Source organism: Rattus norvegicus, chromosome 8 (genome assembly GCF_036323735.1).
Source record: "Rattus norvegicus strain BN/NHsdMcwi chromosome 8, GRCr8, whole genome shotgun sequence".
NCBI classification, from domain to species: Eukaryota; Metazoa; Chordata; class Mammalia; order Rodentia; family Muridae; genus Rattus; species Rattus norvegicus.
This window is the reverse complement of record NC_086026.1, coordinates 9,148,596-9,174,640: the sequence shown is the minus strand read 5'-3', so window position 1 is coordinate 9,174,640 and position 26,045 is coordinate 9,148,596. Positions and strand designations below refer to the sequence as shown.

Here is a 26,045-nt window from a genome sequence, read left to right as displayed (position 1 = left end):
AGTAGTTGTTCCTGCTTGGAAGTTTAACCATACTGCCATGATATCATGAATATATATATATATATATATATATATATATATATATATATATATATATATATCACACATTTTCAGGAAAAGAAAATTAGAGAAATATTCCTTACCTATCAATTCAGTAAATGTAGGAAGACATATTTAAAACTGGCTTTCAAAAGTGGTACAAATATATAGGGAGAGAAACCTGCATGGCTGACGAACAAGAAACTGTGGCTCTACAGATCGGTTACTTTTGATTGCTTGTACTTTTAAATAAAATATATATGATCAGAAACACTCATATGAAATGGACACATTTTACTTTTCCCTTCTACCATTCAGCTTTTTTTTTTAATTGACAGCAGTCATTCACCATTTCAAGGATTATTACGCAAAAACTACTATATGTTCTTACAGGGAGCATCCGAAGAGAAATAGCTTCTTCCTTCCTCATCAGGACCAATTTCTGGGCTTGTGCTTTTTGGAGGAGTCTCTGATCTGCAGCAAATCTCAGAGGCTAGTTTCCCGGAGGAACATCGTGCCAATATTGTAGGAAACCTTTTTTATTCTCGATGAAGACAGGGATGGCTTTGGTGGCTTTGGGCCAGTCCTTAACTCCAGGAAATAGCAGACCCCAGGGATTTCCTTTGGAAAGTTGTCTGGAAGTTCTTCACGAGAACGAGGAATAAATGTGAAACTGTCTTCTCGTTTTAGTAATCTAAGAAAAAATGTAAATAATGTGAATAAAATAGCAGAAGAAAAGGGACTGAATGAACAAACTATCTAAGGGCTTAGGAATCTATTCTCAAGTTAACACTTTATGTCTTTGAACAAGTGATAGTCACATCACTTCAAATACTAGGAAGTGCTATTACATAGGACAGATTGCTTCCTGGTATAACAATTGTATAAAAGCCTACTTACGATATTTGAAATATGTTGTTGTCTCTTTTTTTATCATAAATAGCAGTTTCTGAAAATATAAATTTAAATTTAATTTTTCTAAAATAAAAGCCCAAGAAAAATGAAAACATGAGGCTTTATTTCAAATATCTAGGACTTAGCTGGTCTGTTTTGAAAACTTGCCTACATTTTCTTTTTTATAATTTATGGGATCTTCAAAATCCATTGAGTATGAGTCTTGGGTATCTGTCAAAGTAACAACTCCAAGTATCCATGATATTTGGTAACAGATTTCTAGCAAGACATGGGTTCCAATCAAATATAATCAAATATCTTGGTTCATGTTTTTCTGTCTCACTCAGAGAATTCTTTTCAGAATTGGAACACTAGAGGTGAATTTCCTTAAATTTGTTGTATTCCATGGGAAGTTCTGTCTGATATCTCTATATAAAAACATCAGCCAAGAGTTCAATTTAATTCAATAATTCTTCATGAATGACTTAATATGATCCAACTACCCATCCTCTATACTCGTCTGTGAGCACATGTTAAGCAAATTATAGTTTCATCAATAGAAATAAAAATGGAAAGATAAATAATAAGAAAAAGAAGACCCTACAGAAATAATTAGAAATACAGTATAGTGAAACAGAACAGATAGTATAACAAAACAAACAAAACAAAAAACCAAAAATCCAAAGAACTCTTAATACCAAAAGAAATGAAAGAAATACCAGAAATCCCAGAAAAGGAAAATTTGAAATGAGAGAGGTACAATGCATTTGTAGTTGAAAGGTTATTTTAAGAGACAAGATTTTCATGCAATGGATGTGGAAGGTGAAGGTCAGAAACAACATTGTGAGATAAACAAATGGGTTTCAGGTCATTTGATGGACAGCACTGCAGAATACATTGGCAGGGAAATTTGGGGCAAAGGTCAAATATATTAGAACATATTTTGAAATCATAAACAAAGAGTTTAGATTTTATTTGAAAGATATTATAGAAGTAAAGTCATCTTTTTCATAAAGACTATACATATTCATAAATCAGGTTAGTTTTAATTGCAGTTCCTTAACATCATATAGCAGATGGAGTGTAAAAGGAATCATTTTCAAATGTTCCTAACAGGCAAAACTATTATCTAATTATTATTAAATCAGTAGCAGATTGTATGTCATAATCCATAAATGTAGCATTTTGCTTGTAAAAGGATAAATGAGTACTTTGATTATGAATTAAAATATAATATAATGGTTCTATACATTCAAGATGAGAGGCTCATTCTAATATTTTACAATTCTATAAAGAGCCTGTCCTATTTGATTCAAACCTAAAGATGAACATGCTCCTATCTGTTAAGTTTATGGAGAGTGGAAGTGAGTTCAGAAGTAGAGTATTCTGCTGAAGGAAGCAGCAGGACCAGTGTAACCTGCTAAGTACAAGTAAAGATGAATTGGACTGAAGCTGACAAGGCTAACTTGTAAGTAAGATAACTTTCTACAACAAAATGGCAAAACTGAGGTACAGTGGGTAAATTGGGAACAGTCAGACACTGCTTGTTTACTTTGTATTTACATAGATAGTCACTTACAAGCAATGTCTAATGAATTACTTCAGAAATAACACATTAAAAATAATCCTGAATTAGTTATTTCATGTAGCAGTGAATCACAAAATGATTTTATTAAACTCAAGTAAAGCAGGCTTTGGTTTTATGGTATACCAACCAGGGACATCAATCAGTCTATACTGATATTCTGCTTATAACAAAGATGCCTTTGAATATAGGAAAGTGGGGATATTGTGTGTAAGCTAATAGAATTAAGAGAATAATGGTAATAGGAATAGAGGCAATTTATAGACATATATAATACAATACACCTATCATTCAAATAAATCATAAATATGCAAGATTAAGAAAGATGAAGTATGTGAATTTGAGAATAATAATCAAAAACAACAAAAATACACTATCACCAACGGTAACACCCAACGAAAAACTCCATCCTTTTCAAATGTCCCATAAGCCCCAAATTAACAATTAGTTGTGACTGCTACTTTATTGTTTGCCTTATTATGCTCTTTGTATTTTACTATAATTTATATTTTCTGATAATGGAGAACAAAAGTGGCTTATCTATGAAACTGCTTATAAAATACCAAAAGGAGAGAGCAACAGCTTTTTCAGATACCATAACATTTGCATTCATTGCATTTTCTTTGGGAAGCAACTCTTGACAACACATTGCTCTCTTGATATTTTAAGCATGTACTATGCTAGTAATCAGAGAGATAGCAGCTTTGGGGAGATTTTATTCTTGTCCAAGTAAACAATTTGGTATCAGTAACTGATCAGAGTTTTAAATTTTAATAATGAAAGCCTTGGCACATAAGGTTAACCTGATTCAATCTCCCTTGAGAGCCAGGAATTTGTAGTCTTTCAATGACTCCCAGCACAACATTCTGGATGACATACTAAGGGTATCTGTGGAAGAGGTCATCAATAATGTTTCACTCAGTGTGCCTGGCTATATTATCCCTCATGGTAATAAATAATTGACCAAATGTGTGTATAGGAATTAGGAATTTAAACAGGTAATGCAAAAACTTCTGATTCACCCTAGAGTAATAGGCACATGTCTAAACATCTGGGATACACTTCCTAAAAATCCATTTCTTCAGCAGTACATCAGGATTGATAGATCAGGTAACATATATTCTACATAAATCTAAACAAATCTCAGCAGATTGATGGACAAAGGGAAATTTTTACAAACACTGGTAATAAGTATTTGGAAACCGAACACATTCTGATATACATGTATATCACTGCTTCGCCTATCAGGAGATTTTGCTTGAATTTTTTTAAAATGTTTTTCCTTTATTAACTTGAGTACCTCTTATTTACATGTCAATTGTTATTCCTTTTCCCGGTTTCCAGGTCAACATCCACCTAACCCCTCCCCCTCCGCTTCTATCTGGGTGTTCCCCTCCCCATCTTCCCCCCATTACCGCCCTCCCCCCAACAATCATGTTCACTGGGGTTTCAGTCTTGGCAGGACCAAGGGCTTCCCCTTCCACTGGTGCTCTTACTAGGCTATTCATTGCTACCTATGAGGTTGGAGCCCAGGGTCAGTCCATGTATAGTCTTTGGGTAGTGGCTTAGTCCCTGGAAGCTCTAGTTGCTTGGCATTGTTGTTCATATGGGGTCTCGAGCCCCTTCAAGCTTTTCAGTTCTTTCTCTGATTCCTTCAACGAGGGTCCTGTTATCAGTTCAGTGCTTTGCTGCTGGCATTTGCCTATGTATTTCCTGTATTCTGGCTGTGTCTCTCAGAAGAGATCTACATGCGGTTCCTGTAGGCCTGGACTTCTTTGCTTCATCCATCTTATCTAATTGGGTGGCTGTATATGTATGGGCCACATTTGGGGCAGGCTCTGAATGGGTGTTCCTTCTGCCTCTGTTCTAAAGATTGCCTCCCTATTCCCTGCCAAGGGTATTTTGGTTCCCCTTTTAAAGAATGAGTGAAGCGTTTGCATTTTGGTCATCCCTCTTGAGTTTCATGTGTTCTGTGCATCTAGGGCAATTCAAGCATTTGGGATAATAGCCACTTACCAATGAGTGCATACCAAGTGTGTTTTTCTGTGATTGAGTTACCTCACTCAGGAAGATATTTTCCAGTTCCATCCATTTGCCTATGAATTTCATAAAGTCATTGTTTTTGATAGTTGAGTAATATTCCATTGTGTAGATGTACCACATTTTCTGTATCCATTCCTCTGTTGAAGTGCATCTGGGTTCTTTCCAACTTCTGGATATTATAAAAAAGGCTGCTATGAACACAGTGGAGCATGTGTCTTTGTTATATGTTGGGGCATCTTTTGGGTATATGCCCAAGAGAGGTATAGCTGGGTCCTCAGGTAGTTCAATGTCCAATTTTCTGAGGAACCTCCAGATTGATTTCCAGAATAGTTGTACCAGTCTGCAATCCCACCAACAATGGAGAAGTGTTCCTGTTTCTCCACATCTTCACCAGCATTTGCTGTCACCTGAGTTTTTGATCTTAGTCTTTCTCACTGGTGTGAGGTGAAATCTCAGGGTTGTTTTGACTTGCATTTCCCTTATGACTAAAGATGTTGAACATTTCTTTAGAAGCCATTCGGCATTCCTCAGCTGTGAATTCTTTGTTTAGCTCTGAAGCCCATTTTTTTTTAATTTTTTATTTTTTTTTTTATTTTTTTTATTATCTTGAGTATTTCTTATATACATTTCAAGTGTTATTCCCTTTCCCGGTTTCCGGACAGACATCACCCTCCCCCCTCCCCTTCCTTGTGGGTGTTCCCCTCCCAAACCTCCCCCCATTGCCACCCTCCCCGCATAGTCTAGTTCACTGGGGGTTCAGTCTTAGCAGGACCCAGGTGAAGCCCATTTTTTAATAGGGTTGTTTGTCTCCCTATGATGAGGATTGCATTGACTCTGTAGATCGCTTTTGGTAAAATGGCCATTTTTACTATATTAATCCTGCCAATCCATGAGCATGGGGGATCCTTCTATCTTCAGAGGTCTTCTTCAATTTCTTTTTTCAGAGGCTTGAAGTTCTTATTGTACAGATCTTTTACTTGCTTGGTTAAAGTCGCACAGAGGTATTTTCTGTTATTTGGTACTATTATGAAGGGTCTCATTTCCCTACTTACTTTCTCAGCTTGTTTCGCTTTTGTGTAGAGGAAGACTACTGATTTATGTGAATTAATTTTATACCCAGCCACTTTGCTGAAGTTGTTTATCAGCTTTAGTAGTTCTCTGGTGGAACTTTTGGGATCACTTAAATATACTATCATATCATCTGCAAATAGTGATATTTTGACTTGTTCTTTTCCGATCTGTATTCCTTTCATCTCCTTTTGTTGTCTGATTGCTCTGGCTAGAAATTCAAGAACCATATTGAATAAATAGGGAGAGAGTGGGCAGCCTTGTCTAATCCCTGATTTTAATGGGGTTGCTTCAAGTTTATCTCCATTTAGTTTAATGATAGCGACTGGTTTGCTGTATATGGCTTTTACTATGTTTAGGTATGGGCCTTGAATTCCTGTTCTTTCTAGGACTTTTATCTTCAAGGGGTGTTGAATTTTGTCAAATGCTTTCTCAGCATCTAATGAAATAATCATGGGGTTTTGTTCTTTCAGTTTGTTTATATAATGGATCACGTTGATGGTTTTCCGTATATTAAACCATCCTTGCATGCCTGGGATGAAGCCTACTTGATCATGATGAATGATTGTCTTGATGTGCTCTTGAATTCTGTTTGTCAGAATTTTATTGAGTATTTTTGCTTCAATATTCATAAGAGTCTGAAGTTCTCTTTCTTTGTTGGGTTTTTTTGTGGTTTAGGTATAAGAATAATTGTGGCTTCACAGAAGGAATTCAATAGTGCTCCATCTGTTTCAATTTTGTGGAATAGTTTGGGTAGTATTGGTATGAGATCGTCTGTGAAGCACTGCACCCGTCTGGACCTGGGTTCTTTGTGGTTGGGAGACCTTTAATGATTGCTTATATTGTTTTTAGGAGTTGTGGGGTTGTTTAAATGGTTTATGTGTTCTTGATTTAACTTTGGTACCTGGTATCTGTCTAGGAACTTGTCCATTTCCTGCAGATTTTCAAGTTTTGTTGAATATAGGCTTCTGTAGTAGGATCTGATGATTTTTTGAATTTCCTCTGATTCTGTAGTTATGTCTCCCTTTTCATTTCTGATTTTGTTAATTTGTACACACTCCCTGTGTCCTCTGGTTAGTCTGGCTAAGGGTTTGTTCATGGGGGGTTGCTTTTGAGTTCTTTGTGAGGGCAGCAACCAGGAGGGCCTTTGCCACCTCCTCTGGGAGCCCCTATGCACCAGGGTCCCAGATGATGTTAGGTGTTTTCCCTTGCTTGAATTTTTTTTAAGAAGATTTTTGAAATTTGTTGCTGTTTTGGATCAGTACATGACACCCTTAGTATTGAAGAAATAAAGCTGGTCTCTGCCTCCCTCAGATCTTGCTTTCACACTTTCTTCCTTAATTTTCCCAAGTTTTGTGCTCTATTGTATATCCTCATTTGGAGCAGGGTTTCAAGCTTATACTTAAGTACATAGTCTAAAAGAAATTTACATTTTAATACAAGATTCAGGGTATTAATTTTTAAAAAAGAGATAGACTCATATTGAGGAATCTTAAGAACCCTACCTTTTGTGTGTTAGAGGAACTGAAATCAAAGATCTGATTACCTAGGCCAGTGGCACGGCAAACTTCAGAACTCATGGAATACAGCCTGTTGATTCCTTGTGGGTTTTTAGCATCTGAGCAGTATCAGTGGCACTCCAAGTGAAATGGTTGATCTCTTCAGTACCGCTGGAGCAGATTAATATTTATTTCACTGCCAAAGGCTATATTTCTCTGCCCCCCCCATACCCCCTTCCTCTTCTCCTTAGACTACTTAAGATTGAAATATTTGCCACTCCAAATTTATCTTCCTTGCTTACCACTTTTTTTTTCGGAGCTGGGGACCAAACCCAGGGCCTTGCGCTTCCTAGGTAAGCTCTATCACTGAGCTAAATCCCCAGTCCCGCTTACCACATTGTTAATCTGATCCTTCCACAGTTATTTGTGCTGTTCTTTTTGTTCCTGGTAATAAATGCTTTTTATGCTAAAAAAAAAAAAAGAACCCTACCTTTTCCAAATTGGAGGTAGCATACTTAACTTACAGGTTGAATGTTCATAGGGCAGAGGTAAGCACTTGATCTTCATTCTAGTATGAATTTTCCCCCAACTATATATATATATATATATATATATATATATATATATATATATATATATATTTACTTGCTAATTAAGGAAGATACTGTGACTACTTGCTATGTACACATCTCATAATGCTTTGAGATCATGGAGTAAATAAAACTAAGTAACTTCCATTCTCTAGACTTTAAACTTAGAATCATTCGGTTTTCAGACTATTGAGGTCATCAGGACACCAGTCATCAAGCGGTTATAACTGATTTTTATGAACCAATATCTGGTTACCTCTGATTATATCATGAAATAGAAGTCAACTTATAGGGCATTAGAAGGAACTTTGATGTTTTTGTTAAGAATGTCTTTCTGCAGCTAATTTAAAAAAAAAAAATGGTGCCAGGTACCACAAGAGTAACAGAACTGTGCTGTTTTCTCCGGTTTTGTTTTTTTCCTTTTTTTTTTTAAAGGAGTATGCTGGATTTCTCTACAGTTTTGTTCAGATGACTGCAGAACCTGGAAAAGCTGTTGCTGCTGTTGATGCATAACACACTGCTATTATTGGTCTTTTTATATAAATATAAATATATATATAGAGATATATAATTTGAATTTTTTGAAACTTTAGCTGTGCTGTCAACTTTGGAAAAAAGTATCCCCGTTTACTGTGTTGAGTTGGCACTGTACAGAAATTAACAGCCATATTGGTCTAGAAATGTTGAACTTAAGTTTTTTCCATTTGTACAGGGGTAACACACTGTATTAAATATGTAAGTTCTTATATACGTGGGTTTGATTACAAAAACTAATAAAGTATTCTCTAAATTAAAAAAAAAAGTTATCTTATGTATCAGATGGCAAGGGTAACCACAGGCAAGATTATTATAAAGAAAGAATGCAACTGGTGTCATGATTCTTAACTGTAATATATCCTAAATAATTGACATATATTAAAATATCTAAGATTAACCATTAACATATACTGTATGTCAAACTTTTAAAGATGACACATACATAAACTTAGGTTTACATAACTATCAAATGTCGTCTATGATTTAGTTTTTCAGTAGTCTAGAACCAATACGCTAATCTTTAATCTAACTTTCTTCTTTGGTCTCCAATCGCGGGAATCTTGAATATGCAAATTAATTTAGAATCAAAATTGTCATTTTCTCATTATAACTATTTGATTTTTCCTAAATAAATAAACCTTAAAAAAAAAAAGAAGGAAGAAGGAAGGAAGAAGGAAGAAGGAAGGAAGGAAGAAGGCAGGAAGAAGGAAGGCAGGAAGAAGGAAGGAAGGAAGAAGGAAGAAGGAAGGAAGAAGGAAGGCAGGAAGAAGGAAGGAAGAAAGATGGATGTGTAGAGTTTTGTTTAGGAAAACCACACAGAGGTCTTTTGTAATTATTTAAGATTATAGTAAAAAATGAACATCAACTTCAAAAAAAAAAAAAGAATGTCTTTCTGCATTACGGTTATCTCATTGGTTGGGTTTATCCAATTGACAAAGCATGAATCTAGTTATAAATTCTAATGGAGGTCAATGGTTACATGGATATACATTTCTTTTGAAATGTTCACATAAAACTAGAAAAATCATTTTTAAGTTTATTTCAACAACTAGAAAAATCTGTGCATCATATAAAGCTGGAAGATAGTGACATTCCTAAATGCCTTTAAAAGTAATTATCAATTTTCTTCCATCTCACTAAAGGTTTTTAGGGAACATGGATGTTAAGGAATGTCCAAGGAGCCCTATACATGACAAACAACGTCAGTCATTAAGGCGTATGTCATATTACTGGGTTTTGTGAGATAGAATCTTACTAGGCAGTGGAGGGTGGGCTTGAATTTTCATCCTGTACCTCTTCTTTCAAGTGATTGGTTTACCAGGCAGCATTACCATGCTTGGTCATAAAGCAATGGATTTGATGCCAAAGCAGGAGGCAGTAGAAGAATAAAATTGGCATAGTTGAGGACTAGAAAGAAGGTTTGGATCGTGATACTCATGAAGTGAAATATATCTGCTTCATTCTACTTTCTACTTGATCCATTCAATTAGATTTTAAATTCTTTTAGAGAAAGTATTTTCCTTCACTATTTAACTTTTCAAAATTGGATGTTACTCTGTTTATTAACCCAGGAGGTTTGAGCTTTCCCCTAGACTCTCTCATCTTCATTTCTGTTTCTATATTATGGAAAGAAACAACCATGTGTCTCTAGGAATAGTTGCACTACAGTGGCCACTAGTGAAAGTTAAGTGCAAGATACACTTTTGTTTGTTCTTTCATTATTTAATCTTTATTCTCTGTTTTGTTTTTGTGGGGTTCTGATTAATCAGGTGTTAAACTAGGTAAATTGATTTTCCAATTTGTTTTTCTTCCTTTACAATTAAATTATTTTCTGGAAGATTGCTTGCATCACTATATACTGGAAAATTCCACATATTTTATTTTCTAGGGGATTATTCTTAGATGATTATTTCATTCTTATTTATGCTGTATTTTTACTATCTTAAACCTATGAGAATATTAATCATATTAATTATCCTTTTATGAAATTTTTGTCTATATATTGCCCATTTCTTTTCTTTCCTTTTTTCCTTGCATTTGTTTGTGTAGCCTTGGCTGACCATGTTAGTTGCAAACTGAGAAATATGTGTGCCTCTGTCAGCCAAGAACTGACAATATTAAGATGCCCAGCCGTAGATAGATAGCCAAAACAAAATGAACTCAATGGTATTTTTGTAGTCTATTTGTTTCATATTGCCTTGTTTGGGGTATCATACTGGTCTTTGGCCAGTATATTATATTATTTTTATAGGTTTTATTTTGTGTGTGGGTATGTGTGGCTTGTGTTATGAGTTTGTTTATGCAGTGGTCATTTCTTGCTAGTTTTGTTTGGTTGCTTTCTTTTCATGTCAAAGCGCGCGCACGTGCGCGCGCGCGCGCACACAAACACACACACACACACACACACACACAAGTATTTTTGCAAGTTTCTTTCTACTAAAGTGTTCTGTGAACCAGGGCAGCTTAGATAGGAGCAAATTCCAAAAGAGGACTTTGATATGTTAAGAACTAACAACAGTGTGGTGTTGACATTACTGAATCAGTCCTAAACTGTGAGCCCCACTAACAAAAAGTTACAGCCAGTTAAAAATGATATAAAGGCAAAACTTTGGAAGTGGTTTCTATGTTCACACTGCTATGCTCTTAAGCCTCTCCTGATAACTTTCAGTAAGAACACTGAAAGTGGCCTATGGGTGTGATCCTATTCTTTGTAACCACTGAAATTCCAGCAGCATTGCTAAGCTCATACATACCTCCCTCTCAAGAACTTAGTGGGGCACTACTAGTGACACCTAGCCTGCCACAGCTGAAGAACCTTATGGCTAAGATAGGTTGAGCCAGCTCCCAAAATATCCTCATGAGAGAAGATAGCCCAATAGAATCCTACAACAGCAGCTTCTGCCAGACCATATGTTCCCTACTTGAAGAAATAGCAATTTAACCTTTATATTAACATAGTACCATAAGAAATGTATGTGTGAGCAAATCCAAACATATTCACAAGACAAATTCCAAATGCCTAATGCCAAACAGGATTTGTAGTTTTGGCAACATCGGATAATTTTACCTCTCCTTTCTGCTTTTCCAGTAGAAAATTATACTTGAGGAAAGGATATGGACAATCCCAGGTGTTCGCTCTGCTGTTTCATCATGTAAACTTTTGTTCTCATTATTTACCTGTATGTGTTTACTCTGTGGAATACATTTTAAGTCATCATGACGTTCAGCACTATTCAGAGATTAAGTAATAAACATATTCCTGGTGGGCAGATAGATAGGGAGAGGAGCCTGGCCCAGGTGACAAATTTCCAAGACAAGCAGCTTCTTCTTCACTCTCCTAACTTGTGATAAAAGCCATGCAGCTTAAAATAAAGGTTTTATACATTTTTCCCCTACCAATTGCAGGCTTATTGCTGATTGGGCTGACTTAACAAGTTCAAGATCTATTCAGGATGTGAAACACAACAGTTCTGGGTAAATCAACTATCCCATCTTTCTTCAAACTGACCAACTCTAAATTAGGAAAGAAAAATTGTTCCAAGAGTTTAAAATTCTCAGCCCTTGTCAGAGCCTCCTGGGTCCCCTGCTATGTTTCACCCCCCTTGTCAGACCCTTCTGAGTCTCTTGCAGTGTTTGACCCCTGCTGAGCCCCGCTGATGCATGTGGAAGCCTTTTGTTCCTAACAAAGGAGCAGTCCGGCCCAGTACTGACACACCTGGGTGATGGTCAATTCATTCCCATCTTTTGTCTTCCCAGTCTTTTGTTTTTGAGATATAGGCTGGTCTTCCTGGATTTCTCCATAGTTAATTCAGGGCATGTAGTCGGTCTATTGTTACCAAAGTCTGTGCTTCCCAGAATTTTTCTACCTGGTCAATTTGGGGTATATATTCAGTGAATAAAGCTACAGGAGTCGCTTACTTTTCTTGCTTAACACAAATAACCTGTGTGTGTGTGGGGGTTCCTTAATCCCGCAGGCTTTTGCCTGATTCTCAGTGCCATGTGAGTGCAGGCATCGACAAGCCCTCAAGAAGAGACTGGATTTATTTTACTTTTCAGGCTGCTCTCTACTTCGCAAAGGAATGTCTTCTTCTCTGTGTGACTGCTGCACCAGTGCGGTTCCCTACTCCCAGTAGAGGCCTTTCTTCAATTGCTGATTGGATCTGTGGTGTTTAAGGTTTCTCTGCCCAATTACCCTTAGATATTTTCTCTGCCTTTGGATTTTAACTGGCAAAAAACCCCAAACTTAATCTAGGCTCGTGGTCTGTATCATTATATTTTAGGAGTGTTGTGGAATAATGACAGTTTAAAAAAAAATAACAGGGAGAGGGCATCTTAAGTTTTTCTAAGTTCTGAAGACTCCAAGATTTTCCTTTATTCTACCTGTGTAGAGGAAAAGAAACTGTACTTGGCAATTTTTGCTTTACTATTACAGGACTCTATGCAATTTGAGGATAAGCTCAAAGAAACTAAGTTAGCTAGACAACCTGAAATCCCTTGAAATAAAATGGATTCATTTCCTGGAAACAACATTCCTGGACAGACAAAAAAAAAAAAATCTAGCTCAATATGGAATAAAGCATAAGAAGAAAAGTTTTAATTATTTAAAAACAGTTACGAGTGTGGTTAATTGCTTGGTGGAAATGTTTTAATGTTGTCAATTTGTGGTTCTAAATCTCATGGTAATGGGTAATTTAAAACAAGAAGTCCTTCTTAGGTGTTTACTGAAAACTATAAAGAAGGAAGTCTGAGGAATTTCTGTATCCTGTATCTCATTCACTTCTGTTGCAGTTAAGTCATGAGGTAACAAGGCTTTAATCCAGAGTCTAGTCTGCATCTTGGTATAGCAAGCATGAAACTGGCCATACTTCCACACGTTCATGGCAACACTAATGTCTCTCATCTTAGACTGTGGGATGTGGATAAGGGTGGATAACCTATTGACTTCTTTTCATACTGCCATTTCAACTTTAACAGTTCATTATCTTTATATGCTTTAAATTGAAAAAGGTTTAAAATATAAAACACCCATTTAAAAGTTTTGCACACCAACAGACATTAAAATAAAAAACTGAACAAGATAGCTAATTAACCTTTGTAAATGAAATGATTTTTTTATTTTTTTTCATTTTCTAATCAAATATATGTCTTTAAACAAGTCTATCATTATACTAGCCTATCTGGATAAAGGGCAAAGGAATGGATAAATAAAAGAAAACATAAATTTTTAGCATTTAAAACAGCCCCTCTCCCACATTGTTAGTTTCAATTTCTGGGTCAGAATTGACCTAAAGAAGTCTGTTATTTTCCACAGTCCTAAATCAACCCAAAACAGGCCACAGATTTAAATACACACACACACACACACACACACACACACACACACACACACACACACACACACAAATACCATGAACTCAAAGGAACTAAGTCATCCTGAGTAAATATGTGGAGGTGAAAAATTCCAAAGGCCTTAGCCCACTTAAAGAGCTAAACCTATTTGTTCATTTACTATTTTTTTAAATGTCCCTTATACATTTTTCTAATGTGGTGTTTCTCAGAAATAATAATTTTAGAGAAAGAAAAGCTAGAATATGATATGAGAAAATGACTTCATAAGCTCTGAATACCTCCTCTCTGGTACATTCTACAGCTTTCTAGTACTCACACAGGTGAGAAAGTAGCAAGTCAACTAATTGTGTTCATTAAGCCACTCATTACTTTCAATTGAAAACAGTGGAGGTTTCATGTTTATCTCTTTCAGAGGTTATTTGTGGTTCTAACATTATTGAAGCTGGAGTGTGTACATACTACTTAAAGGGTGCTAAATAAAGAAATATGATCAAACAAATTGGCATTTTATCTGCAGATGTGAAGAGTCCTGAGGTCTGTAAAAAATAACTTTATCCAATACTATGAAAACTTATCTCATAATGGCTCCCCTTTATAATGGGTGACAATCCATTAGTATCTTAAGTTTAACCATAAATATTGAGTTAAATCAAATGGACTTTGATAGTGCACAATGCATTGTATAGTACATAATTATAACCCTTCATAGTTATCAATAGGAAAGGTTAAATTTAGACTAATAGCAATTTTCTGAGATTAAAGATGATTTCTCAAAATGCTATATTTTATCAGATATTAAAATATACATTCACATAATATGAATCATAGTAGACTACTTTTTGCAATATCTACTTAATATGACATAATACACATAATCCTATATAGAATTATATAAAATTTTGTCATTTATTCTAAGAGATAGTTTGCACAAATTAGAAAAATGAGAGAAATATGAAAGGATGCAGATATTTGATGTCATGTTAAAATTTTTAAAGTAAGAACTTTAAAAATGAAAATAACTTCTAACACATTACTCTGGATTAAGTAAATAAATATAGTTTCTCAGAGCAATCATAGATTTGAACATATAACATAGCCCTGTCAGTATACCTGTCCACCTTTTATTCCCAATAGCATAATCCCAGTTTAGGACCTCAAGACTGGAACAATGCAGAACCTTCTCCTGATCAAGTCATTCTAGTAATCCCTCCTCACTTCTTGTGCAACATCACTTGATATTTTTGTTTCTAAGTTAAAAAAAATCATTTTGAGCATTTCTGATACAAAATTTTCTAGGTTATTTAATATAAAAATAAATGTTCAATCTCTCCATATATGAAAAATATAACTTTGAGTATATATTTAATTTTGATCTTTGATTTACATAGGTATTGATAAGATAGTATAGAGGGATCTACTATATTTTTTTGCTCAGTTTCTCCTTATAAATAAAGAACTACTAATCAAATGAATGAATTAGTTTTTATATTTTATTTTATTTTTTTTTCTTTTTTCTTTTTTTTTCCGGAGCTGGGGATCGAACCCAGGGCCTTGCGCTTGCTAGGCAAGCGCTCTACCGCTGAGCTAAATCCCCAACCCCCAGTTTTTATATTTTAATAAAATAATAAAGTATTGAGATTCAACTATCTTTGCACTGATTGCTGTTTTTCTTTTCTCTTTCAATATTTTGTAAAAAACAAAATAAACAAATAAAATGAGACAAATACATTATTGTGATGGGAGAAAACAGAAACTCGGGACAAATGGGTAACTGTGGTACCTATTAGCATATCAAAGTGTATTGCTCCAGGCTTACCTGTGGCCCTTTGCTTTTCTCATTGCATGCCCTATTCTAAATGTTCCAGTTTATGGCCTTCCGGTCCCCAGCTTCTCATTCCTATATAACCCTGGTACTTCAGTTATGTGCTACCTAGGCTCTCTCCTGGTCTCTCCTCTTGGCTTCCCCTCTCTTGTCTTTCTCTCTTGGTCTGTTCTTTCTCTCTCTCTTGGACAGATTCTTTCTTGTCCCACTCCCTTTTCTCTTTCTCTTGCTCCTCTCTCTTTGTCCTCCTCACTCACACTAACTAATGGCCCCTCTACTGTCATGTCCTGGTTCAATCTGCTGGTCATGTTTAGTCTAATATATAACAGATGCTGCTGGATGTACTGTCACTCATACTTATATTAACTTTGCACTTAATCTTACCCTGGAATAGTTTTGTCCTCGTTTTATTAAAAATCATTTGATTTTGTGAATTATCAATGTTCATAAATGAACATACAATAAAGCCAGCTTCATATTTTGTTTTTGATCATTTTTTTTATTTACTCTATTAGTAGTTGTTGAACATGTTGAAAATGGTCATAAAGTTATATAAAAGAAATTCCAGGAAAATAAACTTGTTCATATATCCAGAACATGCTTCAGGAAACTACAAAATATATTATCCAAGACTCACTGTAAAGCACCCCAATTGAGGAAATTTCCCCTCAATCTTAATTGTTCTTCTGTACTGGTGTTCTGCCTTAGATTCTCAGAAGCATTTTATTTGAATTGCTTACAGAGCTGTTTAGTATTAAAAACTTACTTTGCTATCTGACCCTTTGAACCAAATTACGAATATGTAAACCTTTTAATTTTATGGGGGACAAGAAAATGGATCAGCAGACAGTGTTTGTCACATAAGTACAAGGAGCCAAGTGTGGATCCCAGCATGATGAAAAAGAGAAGGAGGAGAAGGAGGAAGAGGACCAGGAGCAGGAGAAGGAGGAAGAGAGGAGGAAAAAGTAATAATGGTGGTGGTAGTCATAGTAGTAATAGTAATAGTAGTAGTAGTAGTAGTAGTAGTAGTAGTAGTAGTAGTAGTAGTAGCAGCAGCAGCAGCAGCAGCAGCAGCAGCAACCTTGGATAAAATAGTGTAGCACACACATTCAATCTCAGAGCTGAAACGGTCAAAACAGGAGGATTCTTGGACACTTCCATTATCAGTACATTGCTCTTGCTAGCACAAAGACGAAAATGAAATAAAATCTTAAAAGAATCAACTGATTTCTAGCTCTGTTATGGGTCCATCGTGGCTAATGTGGCCAAATTATCAAATTCATTTCCCTTGTTAGAATATCCATAAAATGTCAATGTAGTTAAACATTCAATTCTGGACAGTGTTTTTCAATGCAGTACTTTTGTAAATGAAGTTTCTGAGTAGATATAAATCTACATGAAAACAATTCAGTAAATTTTCCTTACCTTATGCTCTAGATGTTTTATTATAAATATAAATATATATACATATGTATGTATATATGTATATTTAATGATAAAATTATTGATTTCTGCTAAATACATTTCTAATATCTACTTTGTTCATGTTAAGTAATGTCAGATACCAGAAATTATAATAGGAAAAAATTTTAAATTTAAAAAATTTTTTTTTAAAAATATGCCTTAAATCCCTAGTCTCTTTTGATTTACATTTAAATTTCAATACCCATTATCATCCATTTCTGGGAGTCTAGAAGTATGTGCCATTTCATTTAAAAAACTAAATTTTTTTTATTAAGATATGGAACCTAATGTTATTTACTATTATAACCAATTTTTATTTTTCAATTTTCTGATTTTTAAATAGTCATATCAACACAAAAATTTCAGTGGTCACTCATTTCTACTTAAAAATTTCCACAATATATTTAAGTTACTTGAAACATGGCCCCAATTAAAAAGCTTATGCGCCAATGGCTAGAATAAAGCCAAAGCCTGAGACAAGGTGAGAGATTTTCAACCTGGCCATTCTTACTTATTCTGAAGTGGACTATGCTATCAAACATTTATCCATTTCCTCAATGAATATTGGAAGAATACTTAATTTGTTTTAACATTTTTATCAAAATTCTGGATATATAATGATAAGCTGAACCAAAGATAGTCTCTGCCTACATAGAATTTAATGTCTTCTATGGAAGGTGGCATCTACTAAGCACAAAATAAGGATGGGTTAAGGGGGTAAATTTTGCATAGCATTGTCAAAAATGATCTTAAGATGAATAGGGTTCAGATTTTATAATGTATATTCTGTTCCAGTGTTTTTACTTAAATTCCTAATTCAATGATGAGAATAAATGGGCTATGATTTCATTTTCTTCCCATTTTTGCAGACAATGAGAAACGTCTTAAAAACATTAAACTTTACAGTGCAGTGCTGTCGGGGACCAGATGTCCGAACTAAGCAAAGCTAAAGCCCTGCCCTGAGCAGATTCCTGAGAAGGGCTTAACCTTTTCAAAGAACTTGTCCCTGGTAGACTGTTACCTCATTGTCTAAGGAGAATATCTTGCAGTTTAATGATTCACCTTATGTCCTTGGACACTTCCCAGTACTCCCCCACACCCCACCCTCCGCCCAAAGCTTCAGTTCCTGCTTCAATTCCTGCTTCAGAGCTTTAAATGCTGTACATTCCTCTCAATAAACAGACCTTGACAAGGACACTGCTTGGTCTCGCTCCTCTTTCTCACCCATGCTCCTGCAGGTATGGGCCCCCCTCGGCCCCCACAAATAACTGGGTCCTGACTGGTGGGGACAAGGGGCACACAGCATGAGGCTCGAGGTACGGACCCTCACCGGACAGAAAAACAAGTTGGGGACCCCAGGTATTTGTCCAGAAACCGAAGCAGATAAAGTGAAAGTAGCTGCGCCGATCTGGTGTTCATGGCTGCACGATCTAACCGCTCATGAGAGAAAGACGTAGCAGGTAAGAGTTTTCTGTCTAATTGAGAATGGGCAAAAAGTATCTAAGGAAGCGGTTTTTATCAAAGACCTTAAGGCTTTTCTCAGGGAAAGGGGAGTAAGAGTTAAGAAAAAGGATCTCGTTAATTTTTTTTTCTTTGTGTCAGAAACTTGTGTCTTTGTGTTTTGTGCCGGCTAAACTCTGAGTCTGTATTTGCTACTCTGGGTCTGTATTTGCTCGCGAGTTCGGGAGTTCTAGTTTTACAGTTGCTCCCATCTCGGGCTGAGAGGTAGGCTCGTGTCTCAGGAGAGACATGAAAGTGAGTGGTAGATGTGCCAGGGGCTCACTGATTGCACTGCCCTGGGAGACGTCCCAGGAGGTGAGAAGGGACCCCAGAGATGCCTGGGAGATTCCCGTCTGGGTGCCAGTGAGGATTCGGTGAATCTCCTGGATTGGAGAAAAGACCTGCCCTCCCGGCCATCTGTATTTCCAGAGTGGTCATTGTATGTGTGTCTTAGGTCTTTGTTTTGTATTACTTGTGACTTTGACAATGGGAAGATTCTGGTTGGGAAGGAGGAGTGATGTGGAACCCATTCCCCTTCATCAGTCTTTGGTGAGGTCATGGAAACTCCCATCTGAATCAGTTCAATTTTTTGTGACAATCTTGCAGCAGCCACTTGTTTTTTTGTTTCTGTGTGCACTTTTTTTTTTTTTTTTGTCTGTTAATCTTTTGATTGTCTTTCTGTGTGACTGAGTGCTTTGGCCCTCTTCGGTGGACCTCTATTTTATGGACTTTCTTCTTGTTTTCTCACCAACCCACTTGAGATGTAGGTGTTACAGGAAATCTATAATGCTCACTTGAGGAGTGTGCTTTAGAAGCAAAAATTTCATGTTTGCCCTGGGTTCCATTGGGAAAGGTGTGGGGATAGGCTTGATTTCTATTGCAAATGATGTAACATTGCATATGTTAGTACTCTTAACACTTCTTAGAACTGTGCCTCAGGGATCACAACCTGTATAAGTTTAGAAGTTCTAAAAGACAGTCATGACCTTGGTGTATAGGTTCAGATAGTGTCCAGATTGGAATCCTGATGCTAAAGAATTAGTAATACACAAAAGAGAGTTGAGAATTACTTAGGGCTATCGTAGTCAAATCCTAGGTGCTGCAAGGGCAGCTGCAAGGACATCTGCTGTTGCCCTGCAACACAAGTATTATGGAGAATTCAGGACTGCCATTGACTTAGATATAGAATGAGTAAAAAAGACTTTTTAGCTGACCTCCAAGAATCCCTAACCCCCCTCTGAGAGATAGTCCTTCAGAATAAAATAAGATTAGACCTGATATTCCTTAAAGAAGGAGGTCTGTGTACTACACTAAAAGAAGAATGCTGCTTCTATGTAGACCATACAGGAGTAATTAAAGACTCCATGAGTAATCTTAAAAAAAGGTTAGACAGAAGACAAAGAGACAGAGACCATCAGGGATGGTTCCAGAGCTGGCTTTGTAGATCTCCTTGGATGACTAGTCTGATATCTTCCCTTCTAGGACCCTTCTTAATTTTGCTTCTGTTTCTGGTTATAGGTCCATGTGTGTTAAATAAGCTAGTTATCTTCATTAGAGAAAGAGTGAGTGCTGTTCAGATTTTGATGTTATGTCAGCAATATCATGTTTTAATTTAGTTCTATGCTTAGAACTAGCCACTAGAAGAAGTGGGGAATGAAAGGTAGAAATTTTAAGGTTGCCTCACCCACTAGAGAAAGGTTCTGAGTAGAAAAAAAAACAAAAAACAAAAAAGAAAACAAAACAAACAAACAAACAAAAAAAACACTGGTTAGGCCCTGGAATTGTATGTTCCAGGAAGCTACTTCTAGGACTATAGAATGGGTAATTTACATCAGCCGGTTCGACAACTCTCTGCCAGGAACTAGCTGACCATAAAGTTAGATTAAAATCTTAGAGAACAATCTTGAGAAGCAGGAAGCTTCTTCCAGGAACTACCGGACCATAAAGTTAATCTTGAGAAACAGGAAGCTCCTCCTTGTGATTTTTCACTGGTATTCTCAACATTTTCCAATGATGTCCTTCCTACCCTCTTTTCCCCAACAGCAGTTTTTTGGCAGCAACATCCTCTTTACTGGGTACATTTACCTGCCTCCTCAACTAGGGTCCTTCCTACCTATCTCTTGCTGGTGGCACAAATCATACGTCATCAAAAGAATAGTCCCATAAGCTCTTTGGAAGGGACCCTGATGCTTTAATCTTACCCTGTAGCCCCTCTCAGGTCTCTTGGCTCAGTCAATGTGTAGACGAATGGACAATTAGCTGCCTTGCCTTTCAGGGTAAGATAGATAATCATTACCCCTCACATAAGTTGATACAGTTTTTTCACAAAATTACAGTCCCAGTGGTCTTTCCAAAGGTAACACTTGATCACCCTATGTCGGGAGTCCACCTTGTCTTTACAGACGGCTCCTCTAATGGACAAGCCACATTTTCCATTGATGGGCAAATACAACAGTTCTCTACCCCTTTAGATTCCGCTCAGCTGGTAGAGCTTCAAGTTATCCTCTCAGTATTTCGTGCACTTCGGGATGCACATTTTTTTTTTTCAGGAGCTGGGGACCGAACCCAGGGCCTTGTGCTTCCTAGTCAAGTGCTCTACCACTGAGCTAAATCCCCAACCCCCCAATGCACCCTTTAACCAGTGAAATAGTGCCCTATATTCAGCCTACCACCAATGCTGCCCCACTGTTTGCCACCTTACAAAACTATATTCAGAGGTGTTCTTGCCCCTTCTTTGTGGGACACATCCGAGCACATACTGGATTGCCAGGCCCCTTGGCCGATGGTAATGATGCCATTGATTGCCTCACCTGGCACGTGGCCTTGGCCCAGAGTGCCTTCTCTATAACCCTTACACTTGCCCAAAAAGCACATGACTTACATCACCTTAATGCACAAACCCTTAGGAATAAATATAAGATCACCTGTGAACAGGCTTGCCAAATAATCCGTAATTACAAAGGCTGAATGACCCTACTGCCTGACCCCCACCTAGGGGTCAACTCCCGTGGACTGGATCCTGTAGAGCTCTGGCAAATGGATGTCACCCATCTTCCCTCATTTGGTAAATTAAAATATATTCATGTCACCATTGATACCCTTAGTGGCTTTATTTATGCATCCCTACAGACAGGGAGGCCACCAGACATGTTATAAGTCCTGTTCTGGCTTGCCTCACAGTTTTACCTCAACCTAAGATTGTTAAAAATAGATATTGAACCTGGATATACTAGTTCTAATTTTAAAGACTTTTGTTCCCAACTCGGAATTAAACATGTCACAGGCATTCCTTATAATCCTCAGGGACAGGGAATAGTTGAAAGAGCTCACCAAACCCTTAAAAATATGATCCGTAAATTATTATTCCCCCTCCCCGGTAATCACAAGAATTTATAAATCATGCATTCTTTGTCCTTAACTACCTTGTCATGGACAAGGATGGAAAAACTGCAGCAGACCGCCTGTGGCACCCCCATAATTCTTATGATAATGCACCAGTCCTATGGAAGGACCCATTAACATCCCAATGATATGGCCCTGATCCGGTACTCATTTGAGAACATGGATCAGCCTTTATGATTCAAAGACTGGGGGCTATACCTGGGTGATGTTTAATGGTGCCAGAGATGTGGTGTCTGCCAATGCCACCATCACTGCACAAGTTCCCTGGCCCAATCTTGAGTTCCTGCAATTCTGGGAAAGAGGCACCTCCACGAGTACAAAGAGAGAACTCATCACTGCAGTGACTCTTGCAGTACTCCTAGGCCTGTCAGCTGTAGAGACAGGAACTGGGGTTGCCTCCCTGATCACCTCCCAACAGAGTTATAATCAGCTCAGTGCTGCCATAGACAGGGACATCAGTGAGCTTCAACAAGGAATAACCTATCTGAAAGATTCAGTTGCTTCCTTGGCTGAGGTTGTAGAACACAAACTAGAAGGGGATTAGATCTTCTCTTTCTCACACAGGGAGGGCTCTGTGCGGCCCTCAAGGAGGAGTGTTGCTTTTATGCTGATAAGACAGGATTAGTAGTAAACAGCCTACAAAAAGTTAAAGAAGGTTTACAAAAGAGACAAAGAGAAAGAGAAAAGAGTGAAGCCTGGTATAAAAATTGGTTTTCTGCCTCTCCCCTGCTCAGCACTCTTTTACCCAGTATCCTGGGTCCCTTTATAGGACTCCTGCTACTTGTCTGCTTTGGTCCATGGGTGCTTAGAAAGTTAACTGATTTTATCAAGGCCCAGGTGGATTCAGCTACCAAGCAGGTCTCAGTCCATTACCACCACCTCCATTGTGAGGAGGCTGAGACAACTGGGGAGTGTGATACTCCCCTTGGGTCGCCCATGGCTGGCTTCGACTTCTCCACCCTAAATACAGCCTGTAACTCAGGCTGGAAGATCAAAAGCTGGTGGAAGCATCAATGATGGGAATATTATGGTGCCACATACGAGGCACACACCTCACTGCAGTGAAGTAACCCTATGACAGGATTAGCACGGGTCCATGATCTGGGTCGCCCACTCTCATAAAACACACACGTATAGCCCAGAACGGTGTGTTAAAACATAAGATTGTTCCTAGCCATTGGGGTGCAGTCCTAACTGCAAGAGTGGCTCGCCATGGCCGAGCTGGGCACTCTGTGAGGCATGTCTGATCTATCTCAGACCACTACTTCCACCCTGGCGGAAATAATGAAACCTAAGTGAGAGTGCCAGACGTGGGGGCAACCTGTGTAGACTAAGACATGTGGATTCACCGACCAGGTGCTGGTTGTGGATACACACCATATAGACAGAACTTCCTCCCACTGATAGTTAAGGAAAGGTGGAGATGTCGGGGACCGGACGTCTGAACTATGCAAAGCTAGAGCCCTGTCCTGAGCAGATTCCTGAGAGGGGCCTGATCTTTTCAAAGAACTTGTCCTGGGTAGACTGTTACCTCATTGTCTAAGGAGAATATCTTGCAGTTTAATGATTCATCTTATGTCCTTGGGCACTTCCCAGTACTCCCCCCCGCCCTAAGTTTCAGTTCTTGCTTCAATTCCTGCTTCAGAGCTTTAAATGCTGTACATTCCTCTCAATAAACAGACCTTGACAAGGACACTGCTTGGTCTCGCTCCTCTTTCTCGCCCTTTCTCCCACAGGTATGGGTCCCCCTCGTCCCCCACAAATAACTGGGTCCCCGCTGGCGGGGGCACAATGCAGACTAAAGACCTATAATATTTGATTAACTGTGTGTTCAGCAGTTATAGCACAAAGGGTCAAAGACATGAAAATTGACATAACTTTCAGTCACCTCTGATTTTATCACCCACTTTCTTGGAATGTGAATAACAGTTTTTGTTACAATCGCTCTCAGACTGAAAATTGCTCATAACCTTTTGAAAAGTGACAGAATCAAGGAATAGGAGAGATACTCACAAAGGGTAAAGTATAATATCATGTGAATGAAGGTAACAAAAGGGACAAATCAGAAAACACTTACTGGTAAGTAGTTGGGCTGATGTTGATGCGCCGAGGATGACTTCCAGATTCAAATTTGCTTGCCAGAGTGACATTATTTCCAAAAAGACAATATCGTGGCATTCTCACTCCGACCACACCAGCTAGCACAGAGCCTGAATGAATGCCTATCCGCATCTGAAAAAGGAAAAAAGAAACTAAAAATAAATAACCGTTACTGTTTGACATGTAATTGTCTTTTTTAAGTTTTATCTTTTAATTTTTATGTACATGTTTGTTTTGTCTGCATATATGTGAACCACATATGTGCCTATCTCTCAGAGACCAGATCTTTTTGGAGCTTAAGTTAAAGGTAGTTGTGAGGCAGGGTGCTGGAAATTGAACCAGACCTCTGAAGCAATGGTAGTTTTAAGTATTGAGTCATCTCTCCACTCTTGTCATGAAAGAACCACAGAAACCAAAATGGAGTTTGGGACTTCATTCTGGGTATAATTTCTGACTTCTTACAGTATTCAAAGAAAACGGACATTTTAGAATAAATAGTAGTTCAATTCTAAGAACAAGATCAAATAGTCTTTAAAAATAATTTCACTTTTAATTATATGTATTTGTGGCTGCATGTATCTGTGTCTGTATGTCTTCATATGTGTGTGCAGATGAGTACATTCACGTAAATGTAGGTACCCAGAAAGGCCAGACAATATGTTGAGTCCCTGTAACTGGAGCTATAGGTAGTTTGAAGTGCCTGATTGAGTGCAAGGAAATGATTTCTGCTCTCATGGTACCACGGCAGTATTCGCTCTTAACTGCTAAGCCATCCATCTAGGCCAAGGTTTATAGTTACCTGTTGCATAAATACATTTGTTAAGAGAGAGTCCTGTTGCCTTTTTATATAACATCTAACAAGTGAAAATATATTAGTCTTTTCATTCTACATCAAATTATTTTCATATAAAGGCCTAGTGTTCTATCCCATGTCATTAATTATACTTGTAAATTAAATGTTTAGGTCTATTTGTTTTAAATGTTGGGTTTTACTATTATATCAGGGTTTACACCTATTTTTCTCTATTGCTGAATATACAGCAACATACAGAATAATACCTAAAGCAAAAGAGAATCTCATAAATCACAAATGTGGGATAAATCACCTGACTCTTTAATATAATTATATGACATTACCAATAATTCAATCCTTGATTGGGAAAAGGATTTGAATAAAATTAAGCCAAAGAATCTGATATATACTGATGTGTTTCAAGATTCTAAGAAATCTTCAAAATTTAACTGCTACACAGTGAAATATGAAGAGAGTAATGAAAGTGTAGTAAAGGCAATATGGTATGGAATCAAACAACTGAAGTTAGGAGACATAATAGAAGGTAGCGAGAAAAGAAGAAGGAGAAAAAGAGAATCCTTTATAGAACAGAAGATTTCTGCATGTATCTACTAATGATAAAACAGACAAATGAAATAAATCTGTTCCTGTTGTAGTTTCTATAATGTCACACACATAAAGACAAACAAAACAAAACACCGCCATGGACAACAACACATTATCAACACCCTCACCACCAATAATAACCCCAGACAAACAAGCCAACAACCAAGAAAGCAAAATACATGTTTAACTCTATTTGAGAATCCAATATTAGTAGGATATGTCAAGATACTTTAGAGAAAAATATTAAAGAGTTAAAGAATATTTGTCCCATCAGATTTGAAGTTTCACATAAATATATCAAATTGATGGGTAGCTGTCATTCAAGAAAAAAGTAGGTAAATGGAATAAACTATTCAGGAAGGGTCCTATTCATGTATATGCAGTCAGGATACTGAGGAAAGTACTGTCTTTCAGATAGAATGCCTTAGATTAATTTTGTTACTAGGTAGGAGAAAACCAAGTCTTGAAAATTATCCTCCAACTTTGAAACACATTATGGCATTCTTTCCAAGTAAATAAATAAATAAATAAATAAATGCAAAATAAATATTATGTTTATTTGTCTGTTTACATAGATGCAAAATAAATATTGTCTTTATCTGTCTGTCTACATCATTTCCCAAATGAATGCCCTATATTATGGAGTTAGCTTTTCTTCTTTACTGGAGACCAGGTCCTTGTTTTGTGCTTCCTCTCCATGCTTTGACACAATTACGAGCATCCTCAAAATTTAGCTCAGGATATAGGGAGATAA

The 26,045-nt window shown here is 37.1% G+C and overlaps 1 protein-coding gene across 6 annotated transcripts in view; it reads right to left on the bottom strand.

Moving 5' to 3' along the window:
• Nucleotides 1-318: 318 nt before the first annotated feature.
• Nucleotides 319-26,045, bottom strand: part of Gucy1a2 (guanylate cyclase 1 soluble subunit alpha 2) — a 389,111-nt gene continuing 363,384 nt past the window's right edge. For 5 of the 6 annotated variants that reach the window (XM_039082127.2, XM_063266107.1, XM_039082125.2 and 2 more), the window contains 2 exons: nucleotides 23,870-24,024; nucleotides 319-733 (listed from right to left, as the gene is read on the bottom strand). In XM_039082127.2, coding sequence (XP_038938055.2) covers nucleotides 526-733; nucleotides 23,870-24,024 — 363 coding nt within the window. In that variant the 3' untranslated portion in view covers nucleotides 319-525. 6 annotated transcript variants of the gene reach the window in all.